The sequence below is a fragment of the Argiope bruennichi genome, chromosome 5 (genome assembly GCF_947563725.1).
Source record: "Argiope bruennichi chromosome 5, qqArgBrue1.1, whole genome shotgun sequence".
Taxonomy (NCBI): domain Eukaryota; kingdom Metazoa; phylum Arthropoda; class Arachnida; order Araneae; family Araneidae; genus Argiope; species Argiope bruennichi.
The window spans coordinates 36,617,799-36,632,346 of record NC_079155.1 but is presented as its reverse complement, the minus strand read 5'-3'; the positions used below and the strand labels follow the sequence as shown (position 1 = coordinate 36,632,346).

The 14,548-nt window shown below is 32.4% G+C and overlaps 2 protein-coding genes across 3 annotated transcripts in view; both read right to left on the bottom strand.

Annotated features, from left to right (window-relative positions):
* LOC129969476 (prodigiosin synthesizing transferase PigC-like) overlaps positions 1–1,126 on the bottom strand; it is a 77,927-nt gene extending 76,801 nt beyond the window's left edge. The window contains exon 1 of the mRNA XM_056084061.1: positions 1,047–1,126. The gene's annotated coding sequence lies outside the window, so the exon portion shown is untranslated. The remainder of the gene's footprint in view (positions 1–1,046) is intronic.
* Positions 1,127–11,977: 10,851 nt separating this feature from the next.
* LOC129968580 (prodigiosin synthesizing transferase PigC-like) overlaps positions 11,978–14,548 on the bottom strand; it is a 147,732-nt gene continuing 145,161 nt past the window's right edge. The window contains exons 39-41 of one of the 2 annotated variants that reach the window (XM_056082609.1): positions 14,125–14,227; positions 12,305–12,379; positions 11,978–12,205 (exon numbers count right to left, since the gene is read on the bottom strand). In XM_056082609.1, the coding sequence (XP_055938584.1) occupies positions 12,141–12,205; positions 12,305–12,379; positions 14,125–14,227 (243 nt within the window). In that variant the 3' untranslated portion in view covers positions 11,978–12,140. The remainder of the gene's footprint in view (positions 12,206–12,304; positions 12,380–14,124; positions 14,228–14,548) is intronic. The other variant, XM_056082608.1, reaches the window with a different exon arrangement.

The window sequence follows — 14,548 nt, the reverse complement described above, 5'->3', positions numbered from 1 at the left end:
AAGAAATTCATTAACATATAGCTGATATTGCTCGAATACACAAACCCTTTTAATTGAAGACCTGATATACCATTGAAGACCTGATATTTTGATTGAATATTGACCTTCAAGATTTTTAAACTACTAAAAGGGAAAGCATATAATAAAAATTTTAACATGTTGTTTGTTAAGACCAAATAAATGTGAATTTAATAGAATCAATCAGTCTATAACAAATTATATGGCGTTAACATTAAAAAGAGTCTGCACTACTAAATAAAAGAAGAAATGAAAGTCCTATTTCAGAGTTAATCTGAGAAGAAAGCAGATTCCTATCTTAATTTTAACACGGGCAAAAGCATATGACTAAGTGGTGTGATAATCCTACTTTCATCAAGATGACGTCGCGGTTTTAGCCAAGTACTGGCGCTAGAGAATTAATTTTGAAATGCTCGGGCCAACGGTATTTTTTTAAATATGTAGATTCCATAGCAAATAAAAAAGCTTTTTCTTAGTTGTTTTTTTAGTAAAAATGTTATTTTTGACACTCTGTTGTACTATGGATGCTGACAACCATCCATAGTGCTTTGATGGAACAAAACTTTTAGTCTGAAATTCATCATAATCTTAAAAACATTGTTACAGAATGTGATTCGATTAAATTCAAAATATCTATTAAAAAATTAAAAAATTATTATTCAGTATTATCAAAAGATTACTTTTTTAAATTTAAAATAATGTAAAAATCATTTTATTAAATAACTCCTTTACTTCATCTAAAACTGAAAAATTCCAGAAGATTCCTTGATTTTTAAGTAGTTTATATTTTTATTTACTTTTGGACTTTAAAACATGAAACGTAGAATAGAGTAATAAAGGAGAACGAACAGTTTGCTTGAACTTGAAATCAAATCGTTTTCACTGTTTCAACAAATATTTTATCGCGCAATTTTCAACGATTGTTGAATGTTAAGTAATAAAGATTCGGGTTATTATCTGCGTGTTTTATATTAAGAATTAAAATAAAATTACTTTTCCATAAAAAATAAGATGCAAATGTATATTACCTAGACACTTACAGATGGAGGACAAAATAATACGAACACCTGTGAAAAAGTATGACGTATTTCACACCTGCAGTACAGCCTCGCCACCTGCAACAGAAGTCTGCCACCTAGTGGGTGTGAAGAGGTAGGTATCAGTTTCTCAACAGCAGACACCTGCGTTGCATGTGTCAATCGAACTGTCTGTGATAAGTTGAAATGCCAGATCTGTCAGAGTTCCAAAGAGGAATGATTGATGGAGCGCGTTTAGGTGGAGCATCGGTTACGGAAACAGCAAACCTTTTGGGGTGTGCAAGGAATACGGTATCAGCCGGTATGTCAGCGTACACGAAAGAGGGTAAGACGACGTCTTCAAAACACAACAGTGGCCGAAAGTCAAGGCTTGCTGCTAGGGCTAGACGGGTTTTGAAGCGCATAGTAGCCCGAAAGCATAAGCAATCGTTATCCGAGATAACATTCGAAATGAGCAGTCATCTCCAGGACCCCGTTTCAACAAAAACTGTCGAACTTCATGCTGCGAACATTTATGGCAGAGTGGCAATTCGTAAACCCTTGGTGACAGTAACTAATGCTTTCCAGCTACGTCAATGGTTCAGAGATCATTAAAACTGGTCCCCACAGCAGTGGCAACACGTAATATGGTCAGATGAATCGTCATTCACTCTATTTCAAACCACCAGACGCGTTTATGTCTGGAGAACGCCCATAGAAGCGTTTAATCTTGCATGCCTCTTGCCGACTGTGAAGCATGGGGGTGGCTCCATTATGGTATGGGGTGCGATATCTTGGCGCGGTTTTGGGCCACATGTTATTCTGCATGGGAGGATCACATTCGATCACTATCTAAGCATTCTAGGCGATCCTGTCCATTCTTTTGTCCAGACTATATTCAGAAGAGAGACCGCGTTTTCAAGAAGACAACGCCCTAGCCACACTGCTAGGTATGTTCAAGAATGGTTCGAAGAGCATGACGATGCAGTTGACCATCTCGCCTGCCCCCCTCAGTCTCCGTACTTGAATATTATTGAACATTTATGGGAATATTTGGAGTCCAAACTTCGTTCCCGATTTCCACCTCCATCCAGACTTTCGGAATTAGAGACCATTCTCCAGGAGGAATGGCTTAATATTCCTTTAAATATTGTCCATGACCTTTATGCATCTATCCCACGTCGCATTAAATCTTTACTTCAGTCCAAGGGGGGTCCAGCCCCCCCCCTCCTATTAATAAAGGTTTCCCATTATTTCATAGGTGTTCATATTATTTTGTCGTCCATCTGTATGTTTTTAATGTTATTAAGACGCCCTGGGCCTTGACTCCGTGAATAGGGCTCAGTCATTCCATTATAGAACAGGTATAAGATTGATAAAATACTGTCGTTTTATACAGTAAAACAATAGATTTATATGAAAAATACATAAACAAATATTCATTTATATACGCATATATAAAATTTGCTGCTCTTTTACTGGAACTGCAAATCTACTTCAATTTTCACTTACTTCAAACATTGACACAAGAAATGGTATACCTACCATTTCTTGTGTCGATGTTTTTCAGGGCGCAATCTACAGCTTATATTTTCCTAATCATCGCCATGAACATAATTCAACTATCATGCATGTTTCCGCCGTAGAATGTGTTAATTTCAACAAAAAGAGTTTGCAATTTTTCAGCCATCTTCCAATTCATTGTCATCTTTAATTTATTAAAGAATTCATGTTTCATTTTTTTTAAATTCATTAAGTTTTATAAACTCACTTAAATTATTTTTTGAAGCGCTTTTTTACTCTCACGTACACAAACTATGCAAACTGAAAATATTGTTATTATCAAAATATTAATTGGTACTTTTTTCACTTCCTCCACGAAAAATTCCGCTTCTAATTTCCCCAAGTCGAAATATGCATTATTGATATAACATTTGTTCCTTTCTGACCACGTGGTGGTCTTTGTTTCTATAATTACAGTTTAATGTCTCATTTTTTTTTTCTTAAGTTTTTTTAAGGTTTTTTTTTTTTAAAGTTTAAGTTTTCTTAAGTTTTTTTCTTCTCTCAAAAATTAAAAATCCGAACACTAGTGGCGTTATGGCCCTCATGATCCACATTTTTATGTGTATTTTTATTAGGATAAATGATACCTTTATTCAAATTGCTATCGCTAGTTTTGCGAATGTTCTACTTAATTAATTTTTTAATTGTCTGATTCAAAAAAAATGTTGTGCAAAAGACTTTTCTTGCTTAAGGCAGGCTTTTTTTTTGTATTCTTTTTATCAAAAAAAAAAGTTTGTAAAAAATTTATTTAATGACAATATGTTTTTATTTATTAATGAAAAAATAATATTTTTCTCAAAGTTTGTTTTTCTATCAGATGTGTAAGATACGTTATGAGTGGAGTGTTACAAATTAGACCTCCAAGGAATATCTACGGTATTATATCACTATAAAACATTTTATTCGACTTGAAAACTGATTTCTTAAATAAAAAAATGTCATTATCATTCTGCAAAAAAAGAAATTGTACTATTTACTTGTATTAAAAATAACTCAAAACCAAACTTTTGATAAAGAAGATGATTATTCCATTGTCTCAGAAAAAAAACTTTAATTTACAATTTTAACATTTCAACCATTTTAAAATTATAAATTAAAATTTAAAATTGAACTCATGAACAATGTATATTAAAAATAACTTACATTCCATCTCACGTGGATCTTATAACTTACTGCCCGGAAATTCTCAGTCGTTTATGGAGAACAAATGGTTTTTATATAGGAATCGGAGTCTTATCATTAAAGACTTTTTCATCAAAATATGCATCGAAATCGAATGTACATCCATTCAAAATGTTGTAAAAATAGTTAAAAGATACAAATAAGCAGAATAAATTGGTTTATTAGGCATAAGGATCTTAGAAAAGAAATTACTGTTTCTCTATGGTTAAATTCTTTTAATATATCCCTTTTTATTACATACGATTCGTTTAATATATCTCTTTCTTTTCTATACGATTCGTTTAATATCTATCTTTCTATTTTATACGAAGTCGTTTATTCTAGTTAGAGTTTATTTTTAATGAAGCCACAGGAGAAAGTATAGAAAAAATTACCTTAACCATTTAGCAAAAGGAATTGGAAACCTTTTCCTGAAGTCCCTATCATTTTATAATCTATCCATACGATTTTGATTTTGAAAAAAAAAATACTAACCTCTTTTAAAAAACATTCTTTTTCTTCTTACAATTAAGGCTAATATAATTCAAGATCCTCTTCAAATTTTTATTATATTTAATTTAACAGATTAGATGACAAATATAGAGAAATAACCATTCTCCATCATAAGCTGTCTTATCCCTTCCCTTTTAATAAATCTATTTTATTTTCAATTACAACAGATAAGAAATACAATTTATTTATAAATTATACTTATCTATCCTTATTGCTTGCTTATGCATTGGAATTTTAAATTTCCAGTATTTTACTTCAATAGTAAAAATATGCACCAATTCTATCTACATAATATCATATAAATAGCAATATTCATTTAACATACTAAGATTGAAAAAAAAACTTGGTGTTGCTTGTTCAGTTTTGTTACAATGAAGTCATGACATACAAATAGAGTATGAACTTTTAGAGCAAATAAAAACTAAAATCATTTTCATAGTAAGTGCGTGTGCGTATGCTCGCGCGCACGCGCATGTGTGTGTGTTAGCAGTTTTACTTCCCTGCCTTTAATTAACAGTTTGATACCATCTGATCGTTGATCAACTGACTAAATACATTTGATAGATGATTTGATATTTTCAGTTAACTCTTTAAATCCATTTGCTTATTTGCTATTTTCTCTAATAGTCTAAATCACTCTGATTGTTGATTTTTTTATTTTTATTTAGCTCTCTAGATCTATTTAATTTCTATTTTTAATTTGCAATCTAAATCAATCTGATTGCATATTTGTATGCATATACACTTCCATTTATTTATTTATTTTTCAAATTTTAAGGAAGTATATTTCTTTCACAACATTTTTCTTTAAAATGTTCATACAATGAAATCCAAAGAATAAAAAAATAAAAATAAGAAAATATAAAAGAGAAAAAGATAATAAAAGAATAAAAATCGATAAGAATAAAAAAAACGATTTTAAAAATAAAATGTAGATTTCAAATATTTATGTAAAATATATATTGAAAATTTCTTTGGTTCCTAGTTTCTCGTTCCTAAAATTGATATAGATACATTTGAAAGTAATAGATTTTTGTCAAGTAAAAATTATTTTATTATTATTTAAAATTATTTCATAATTAAGAATAAAAACTGACTTTTTAATTACCTGATTTTCCATGTTTATTACCTTAAACCTTCCATGTTTATTACCTTTCCATGTTTATTACCTTAAACCTTCCATGTTTATTACCTTAAATTATTACCTTAATAATTTTACCTGATTTTCCATGTTTTAGTTCTTTCAAATACTTACCTTGAAATGTTTCAATGTATTGAAAAAGATTTTAATGCAAAACAAAAAAATAAAATTGAAATTAATATATTCTGATATTGTTTTATTTTATTGTATAAAATCTGGTTTCTGCATGAATTTAAGAAAAAGACACTAAAACTAAATCACTCAACGATAAAAAATGTTTTCTAATGCCTAATGTTATGTTAATGCACAGTTGATTATCAAAATGATGGTAACATTGCATATAAAAGTGACATTTAACAATACGCTTCGTAAGCATAAAAAATATAATCCTGGTTACCAGTTATTTTTTTTAATATAAAAGAGAAATATCATGATAGTTTTAAGCTGCATTAGTACTTTTGTATACGTCTTAGGTTTTCTGTCAAAAACGTAAAGTATTATCCTTCAAAGACTTTCCAAGAGGCCAAATTGTGAGAATCCAAACCAGTTAGAGTAACAGTCACCGAAACCTCCCAGTTTTTAGAGGCACGGTATCACAAGTCATGATAGCGTACACACAGCGCGTCAAGAAATACTCGGAAAAGCAAACCATAATAATAATAGTGAAAGAGACTACGGGTGTTGAAGCGAATTGTAATGTCTAAAGAAACAACGTTAGCCAAAGTAATTGCACAATTCAACCAGCATCTGGATTCTCTTGTGTCAATAATTACAGTAAGGAGGTACCTTCGTAAACAGAGCATTAATGGTAGAGCAGTGATTCCCAAGCCATTTTCATATCATATAACGCCGTCCTGCGCCCCCAGTGCGTATGATATTGAAATGTCTAATTGGTTGGATAAGCAAAACTTGGAAGGAAAATGAAGGGAAAAAAGAAAGAAAGAAATGACAGATGCCGTCCTGCGCCCCCAGTGCCTATGATACTGAAATGTCTAATTGGTTGGATAAGCAAAAGTTGGAAGGAAAAGAAAGGAGAAAAAGAAAGAAAAATGATAAAACATCCTCGAGATCTCCACAGAGTCTCCCATTCGTGTCATATCCTGAACAACTATATTATAATAATTGCATGAAGGGAGCAAAAATACCTAAAAACAAATTATGGCAATGGGTTTAACTTACAAAGAAACGTTGATATTTTCAGAAGCAACCAATACTTTTGTGAGGGAGTTAGCTATTCGTAAATCAAAATGAGATTGCTTATTGAAGAGAATAAAAAAAAGAAAAGTAACTGAAAAGGATAATAATTGATAATTTACATTACAAACATCTATATGACATATATAAACATATAAATAAATATTGTATATAGAATAGACATCTGAAGCTACTGGGTCTTGTGGCTTGCCATTTGTTACATAACATAACGCCATCCTGTGCCCCCGGTGCCTATAACACTAAGTTATCTAACCAGTTGGATGAGCACAAGATGGAAGGGGGAAAAAAAGAAAGAAGATAAAAAGAAAGAGACGACAGACCATCCAGGGTTCTCCAGAGAGAATCACATTGGTGTCAAATCCTACATGACTATATTCAATTTTTTGGTGATGTAATAACTGGATAGAGGGGAAAAGAATACTTAAACAAATGGTGACTTTGAGTTGAACTTACAGGGAAATGAGATTACTAACTGAAAAATTGATAAATTACATTGAGAATATCTGTATGACATATATTAGCATATAAGTAATCACTAAAGAGTCAGAAATCTGTGGCGTCCGTCTGAATCCTGTGGTTTTGATTTCCTTCGCGAGAACTGCACTTTTGAGGGACTTTTGAAGTTATAATTTCGGCTGATTTTGACATGTTGCATTTTGGTCTCAGCTAATGTGTAGTCTTGAATAGATCTTGGTATTTGTGAATATGGTTTACTATGGAGTGGATCTTGCCACGTGAAAGGGTATTCGATGCAACTCTCCTGTACCATTCTTCTTCGAGACTTGTTTCTGGCTTTCTCATGTGCCATGACAGAGTCAGTAGGCATTCGGTGGCATAGTGAATTGGGGATCCTATCTCCCCACAGCTACAGTAAGGAGAGTTGGTCAGATGGAATCTGTGTAGGTATATCGGGAATGGACCATGTCCAGTGAAGAAAAGGACATCCGTTCTGTTCCAGTTGGCAGCGTATAGAGAAACTTTCGGTATTATATTGAATGTGGAGCGGCCTGTTTCGCCTTCTTCCCATTCCTTTTGCCATATTGTCATCATATCGGTTTGGAGGATGTTCTTCAGGTGACATCTTGGGAGCTTCATTATATTCCGATCTTGATTAGCATTAGCCGCTGTTTTGGCTAGTTTGTCAGCCGCTTCATTCCCTTCATAGCCTACATGTGCCTTGATCCATGAGATTTTAATGTGAGGGTTTGCAAGAAGAAGGGTAAATGTATCTCTTGCTAATTGGCTATTGGATTTTGGAGAACTTGAGGCTTGTATACTTGCTTCATTGTCGACGTAAATAGTAACTGGATCTGATGTAGGAAGAGAGGTTGCGTATTTGACTGCTCTGTTGAGTGCTAGTAATTCAGCTTGGAAGACCGTGTTTTCTTTCAATAGGCTTGTTGACCATTGGTGTATAGTCACTGCATTCTGCATGACACAAAATGCAGCCCCAACTCCTGCTGAGGATTTTGATCCATCTGTATAGATCCCGAGTACTACATTCTGAGACCCACCGTCTTCCAACGAAATTTGATGTGCTTGGAGATGTTTGGAAGGATGTGACGTCCAGCCCGTAGCTCTGTATTCATACTCGTGTGGGCTGATATGTGGCATATCATGTACGATTCCACGGAGTCTGTACAGTTCAGTCATTCTTGCCATCATTTGAAGCTGCAGATGTATTGGTGGCAAGCCAAGGATAACCTGAAGTGCTGCAGTAGGCGTGGTCTTGTATTCTCCCGTAATTGCTAGCAGAAAGCCTCTTTGGATGGAAGAGAGCTTTCTTGCTAATCTAACCGTTGGGTGAAGGCACCAAACTCCAGCTCCGTGTGCAAGCATCCTTTCAATGACTGTCCTGTACAAAATTTTTCTGTGTCGAAATGTTATCCCCCAAGATTTGCCAGCTATTTTGAGAAAATTGAATTGTTGTTGTTGCGCTTTCAATGCTAAATGCTTGAGGTGGGTATTCCAATTCAATTTATCATCAATATGGACACCTAGGTATTTAATGGCATGCGTCTGCTTTATTCTTTCTCCCTGCCAATAGATTCTGGGTCCTGCTACCCATTTACTAAACAGAATAAAGTTGGATTTCCCCGTGGACACTTCTAGATTGTTTATGTCAGCCCAGGATATAAATTGTGCTATTGATTTGCCATTTGTTACAGATGCCAATGCTACATATCGTCTGCAGTAGTGTTATAACCACAAAAATAAAAATAGTTAAATGGTTAGTTATAAATTGAAAATAGTTATATGGTTAGACGTATCATCTTCAGTTTAGATATGGTTAGACGTATATCAGACATCATATGTGGCGTAACGAAATTATTTGTAAGAATATTAAAAGCAACCATTATATTACCATTATTATTATGATCAGAAATGTCACTGTTTAGGAGACGCACATGAGGACAAATCACTCAGATGAAGAAAATGTCTATAAATGATCTCACCGCCAGCAATCACAGACAGTATCTATGTATTAGACGGGAGTAATGGAAGATTCACTCGAAATGGCTAAACTGTTATTACACATAACACTGATGATTGAAAGTTCCCTATTTAGAAATACCATTGATGAGTGTACACGATGATCTATTACTCAAATCGAGAGCATGTCGATAAATGATCCAACCGACAATCATGGACATAAACTATTTATCAAGTTAGAAGAATGGAAGACTTATTCAGAAACAACTGAACTGTTATAGCATCTAGAGTCATGACTGGAGTCACTCTGTTTAATTGATACAATTGATGATCGCTTGTGAGGAGAAATCTCTCAGATGAAGATCATCCCGATAAACAATCTAATAAGATCTAACGATCTCGATAAACGCTGGAATTGATAAAGATGTATCATTCTAATCATAGAATCCAGCATTATATTTTATGATATCATTTAATGAATATCCACAGAACTTCTGCTAAATTATATACTTTTATCCACTTTTGATGATCACTTAGTTCTCTAGGAATATAAGTTAGTCAAATAATTTTTTTGCATTACTTAATACAATGGTTCCCTTGAATTTTAAAACGGTAAAAATATCATTTTTGTGAATTAATATTGCTGGTAATTATCACTGTAAAACCCAGCATGTTGTTTAATTTTTAATTAATTAAAATCCTAAATAAAATTTCCAAAAAAATCGAGTTGTACATTCATTTCTACCAATATGTCTTTGTACCAAATTTAGTAGCTGTAAGTAAAACAGTGCGTCAAGGCACACATTTTTTTTATTTGTCGTAGAGATAGATTATTAGAAATGATTATTTTCTTATGTCAGTTAATGAAGTCATGTCCTTGAGGACATGACATTGTCCTTACGTTATTTTATGCCCTTTGAAAAATTATTGATGAGCATGTCTTCTTGCGAACAGATACACCAGCATTCGGGGTACTAGATAAATGATAATAACCGTTATAGTCATGTCGAAATAATTGTTATGAAATCACACGTTTTCGCATATCATGCTAGTGTAGAAAATACTCGATATTCAAAAATATGTCCTTTAAAAATATATTCAATGAAAATGAAAATATAAAGACAATGAAAATAAGGACGTATATTTAAAATAAAGGCAAAAAATAGAAGTTGGCAGAAGTGTAACATCATAACTAAAACTAGTTTGAATCTATATTGTAATCAAATTTTTGCTGTAAATACAGTGGATTCATTACTTTGATAGCAATCGAGGAAATAGGACACCATTCATGCAATCATTCATCATTATGGTGATCATTATAACAAATATGCTTTTTCAACTAAGCCCAAATCAGGTACTTTGTGTAGTAAATTCACACCGGTTTGTATTTTTGAATAAATTGCTTGTGTACAGTTTCAATTTTAAATGGACATAAATTATTTTGACTTTTAAGCTAGTTCAAATACATTCAGAAATCTACCCAATGCACAACAGATTTGGGAATTAGTAACAAATTCGTTACTTATATTTATATTCAGAAATGAACTTTGTTTCGAAAAAAAATTCCAATAAATGTAATGATTGATTTAAGTAACTATAAAATGATAAAACATTTCTCGATTATTTTTATAATTTCATTGATAGTTTAAACCATTCTAAACATTTTAAGATATAGCACATACTTTAATCCCTTTAGAAAAATGAAAATCAGTTTTGATGTTTGATGCGTCGATACTTGTTGATCCTCAATAACATTTTGGTCCTATTGAGGAAAACTCGTTATACAAATACAATCAAAGAACTATGTTATGTTCTAAGAGCAGTAATGAATGTTATAACCTATATTTAAAGTAATGCGTTTTTAAAAAGATGTCTAGGAGAAAGGAATCTGAATGCCAACGAGTCATTATGTATTTTATCGAAATACGAATTTATGTTCTAAGAAAGCAATTCTTCCGAACAATTGATAAAATATAGGCAAAAAAATGGAAGTTGGCGGAAGTGTATCATAACTAAAACTAGTTTGAATCTATATTGTAATCAAATTCTTGCTGTAAATACAGTAGACGAGTCATTATGTATTTTATCGAAATACGAATTTCTGTTCTAAGAAAGCAATTCTTCCGAACAATTGAGCAAATTGCGGCACATTCAGAGTGCAAGGTTTTTAATATTGATGAAAAATGTACCTTAAAGGTTTAAAGAAATTGGAATCGGACCCAGGTAGGTAAATTGATAAGGAATCTCTTCCTGAATTCGACACTAGTAGATAATTTAATGAGGATTCTCTTTATAATAAACAACGCATTAACCTATAAGTACTCGACAAAATCAATGTTTAATCAAAGATCGTGATACCATAGATATGTCATGATCGGACACTGGTACTTATTACTTCGTTGTCGAAAGATACCGCAAAATAAAAACTGACATTGTCCCCAGCCTTAATAATTTGAGAAATTTTGCAATTGAGTTTGTGTATAGATATTTAATTAGAATGTTCCATGTTTACTGCACAAATATAATTTTAAATGATGTTTTTATTTATTGTGAAGAGATCTAGTTCGAAGAAATTGGTTGACATAACTAAAATTATGATATTAAAATGGTTTGCGAACAATTGGATACCGAAAGTGTAAGTTATCTTATAAGATTAGGTTCCACTTAAATGCTGTTAATATTTTATTTCAGAAATCCATCCTTTGATTCCTTTTATCACCAAAAGACTATATATTCTGTCCAATATTATATGAAATTAAACAGTATTAACTATTTTTATAATATTGTTGAATATTAAGTAATATACTATTACACTGAACATATTGAATAATATTCTATAAATATTATTGATTGTTGCATAACATTGTACAATATTGTACGATATACTGAGATACTTAGGACTTCTACGCTTTCTTTTGTTTACTGCTCTTTGAAAAAGCATTTAATACTGAGAGCGCGACAACCTTAATGGATTAGTTCTTTGAAAAAAGCCAACTTCTAAAGATTATTATAATGAGAGAAAAATTTATTCGATTGTGACTTAGTTCATGAAATGGCAATTGATAAAACAGTCTTTATTTTTATTGATCTGGTTGAGGTAGCCTCTGCAAAATTCCTTTCTTCCCATCAAGTAGAACATAATCTCCTGAAATAATTTTAAAAATAAATTATTATTATTTGTATTTTAAAATATTGAGAGGATTTTAATAGATAAAAAAACCAGATTTGAAAAACAATCCAATACCTGTACGAAATCTTTTCGTTGCTCCTTGTAATCCCACAACGCATGGTAAGCCATATTCACGACTAACAACAGCTCCTGAAAAAAAAAATGTTTCATTTTAATTCTTTTGTTTCTGTAAAATCAGTAATATGTTTAAAATTTAACCAGATTTTCATAGTAATTTTTAATGTTTATTTTTTGTAGCTGTCTTTGAAAATAACAATGATATTGCTAAAATATGAGCTATCAAGAATGATTTACGAACAATAGTTATTTAAAGTATACCGAAAATACTTTGATTCATCATTTTATTGTTTATAATTATTTTTCAACATAACGTTGTTAATCACATTTTATCTTGCTACACATTTGCTGCCATGGCTTGCGGTGCCCGCAACACATGGCTGCCCCGGTGTTGCGGGTTGTCTGTCCAATTAAATTCTCTCTTTTACACTAAATCTCAGCTGAAGTTTCTAAGAGATATTTAATTAGATACTAAGAGTTAGAAGTCACTGAGTATAAATCACAGGTGAGTCATGCAGAAGACATCGTGCTAAAATTATTTTTCAGCATAAAAAATATGTCTTTAAAAAATGGACAACCAACCAATAATTATATATATGATATATTGATAAATATTAGATGACAATATAAAATGAATAAAGCTGCATTATATATATATTGTTACGAATCTGTGATGCGGCTTCCCAGCATAGTTGGTTCCATAGGAGGTCCCAGAGCTTGGCGACAAACTTGGCGACCATTTGGCAACTTGGCGACGAATTTGGCGCCTTTGGTGCCAAAATAGATTATACCCGAAACATCGAGAATTTTCCCGATCCGTCCATTAGGAACCGAGATACGCCTCGAACGTTCCTGATTGGTTGAGAGGCTTCTAGCCCCGCCTCCTGAGATCTTTAAAAGGAGGCACTCTGTGCTGCCAGAGTAGTCGTAGTCGGAAGCGACAGAGAAGAGTAGTCGGAATCGACGGTGGAGAGTAGTCGGAATCAACGGTGAAGAAGGAGTCGTCTAGCAGAGCAGCGACGGAGTCAAGTTAGTGCTAAACTAGGCTGCGCGCTACTGTCTGCAGTAGAGTCTTGTTGGATGCTGCACGTCTCGGCTGAAGAGAATCGTTTTCTATGCTGTATATAGTTGCCGTCTTTGTGCTGTCCTGTGTGTCTTCGTGTAAATAAACGTCGGTGTTTCTTTTTCTACTGCCGCCTGCTGATTGAGCGTTCTCCACACCATATAACTCCCACTATGCAAGCGAACCGGAAATTTCGTAACTATATATATATATTTGCTACTTCAATAGCATGAAACACCAAGAATTAAGATCCAGTAACAGACAATATTCGTTATAATTTGGGGGTTAGGTATCATATTTTATAAATATGGGAAATGAACCATTTCAAAAGTATTGCCATCTAGCAAAGAGTGTTAAAAATCTTTTCATCAATTCTGGCTTAATAAAAATATGTATGCCATTTCAATATAATTCCTACATCAGCTTAGTTAAACTGTAAATAGGTCCTCTGGGAATCTCAGTACCTTACATGTAAGCTGATGGAAAAATTAAATTTAGGTATCTCTTGGTCATTTAATAATTAATTAGGACCTTTATAACTTCGATGTTTCATTCTTATTGTAATATCTTGCAAGGCAATCAATTTCAGACGTATAGATTTTTTTTCACTTTAAAAGGTATTAATAAAGACTGAAACTAATTTCCGCGTAAATGCATGATTTATTTGTAAATGCATTGAATTGTATTTCGAATTGTCTAATAGGACACAGTTATATTCAACGCCGGTATTTTCTGTACATTTCACTATAATTACCATGAGAAATGAGTCCGCCCAACTCTGTGACCACTCCAGAGATGATGGGAAAATATGGACTCCAGCCAATGTCAGTAGAATAGGTTATTAGAATTTCTCCCGGCTGAAATAAGAAAAATAAGTTATAAATACAAGTTAAAATACACTTACCATCATTAAAATTAAATAATTTAAAATTATAACATAAAGTTAAAATATAGAAATGTTAAAGAAAAAAAAACTGAATATAATTCAACCTTCATTACACCCTTTCAGTAAGCTAAGTCATTTTGGGAAATAAAAAAAGTATAAATCAAGAAAAACTTGCATGTAAAATAAAAGTTTAAAAAAATTGATGAATATAGTCATAAAATGTATAAATTTTGATTCCTTAAAAAAATGACAAATCTCTTTGATATTATGTAATCCAAAAAAACAAAAAACC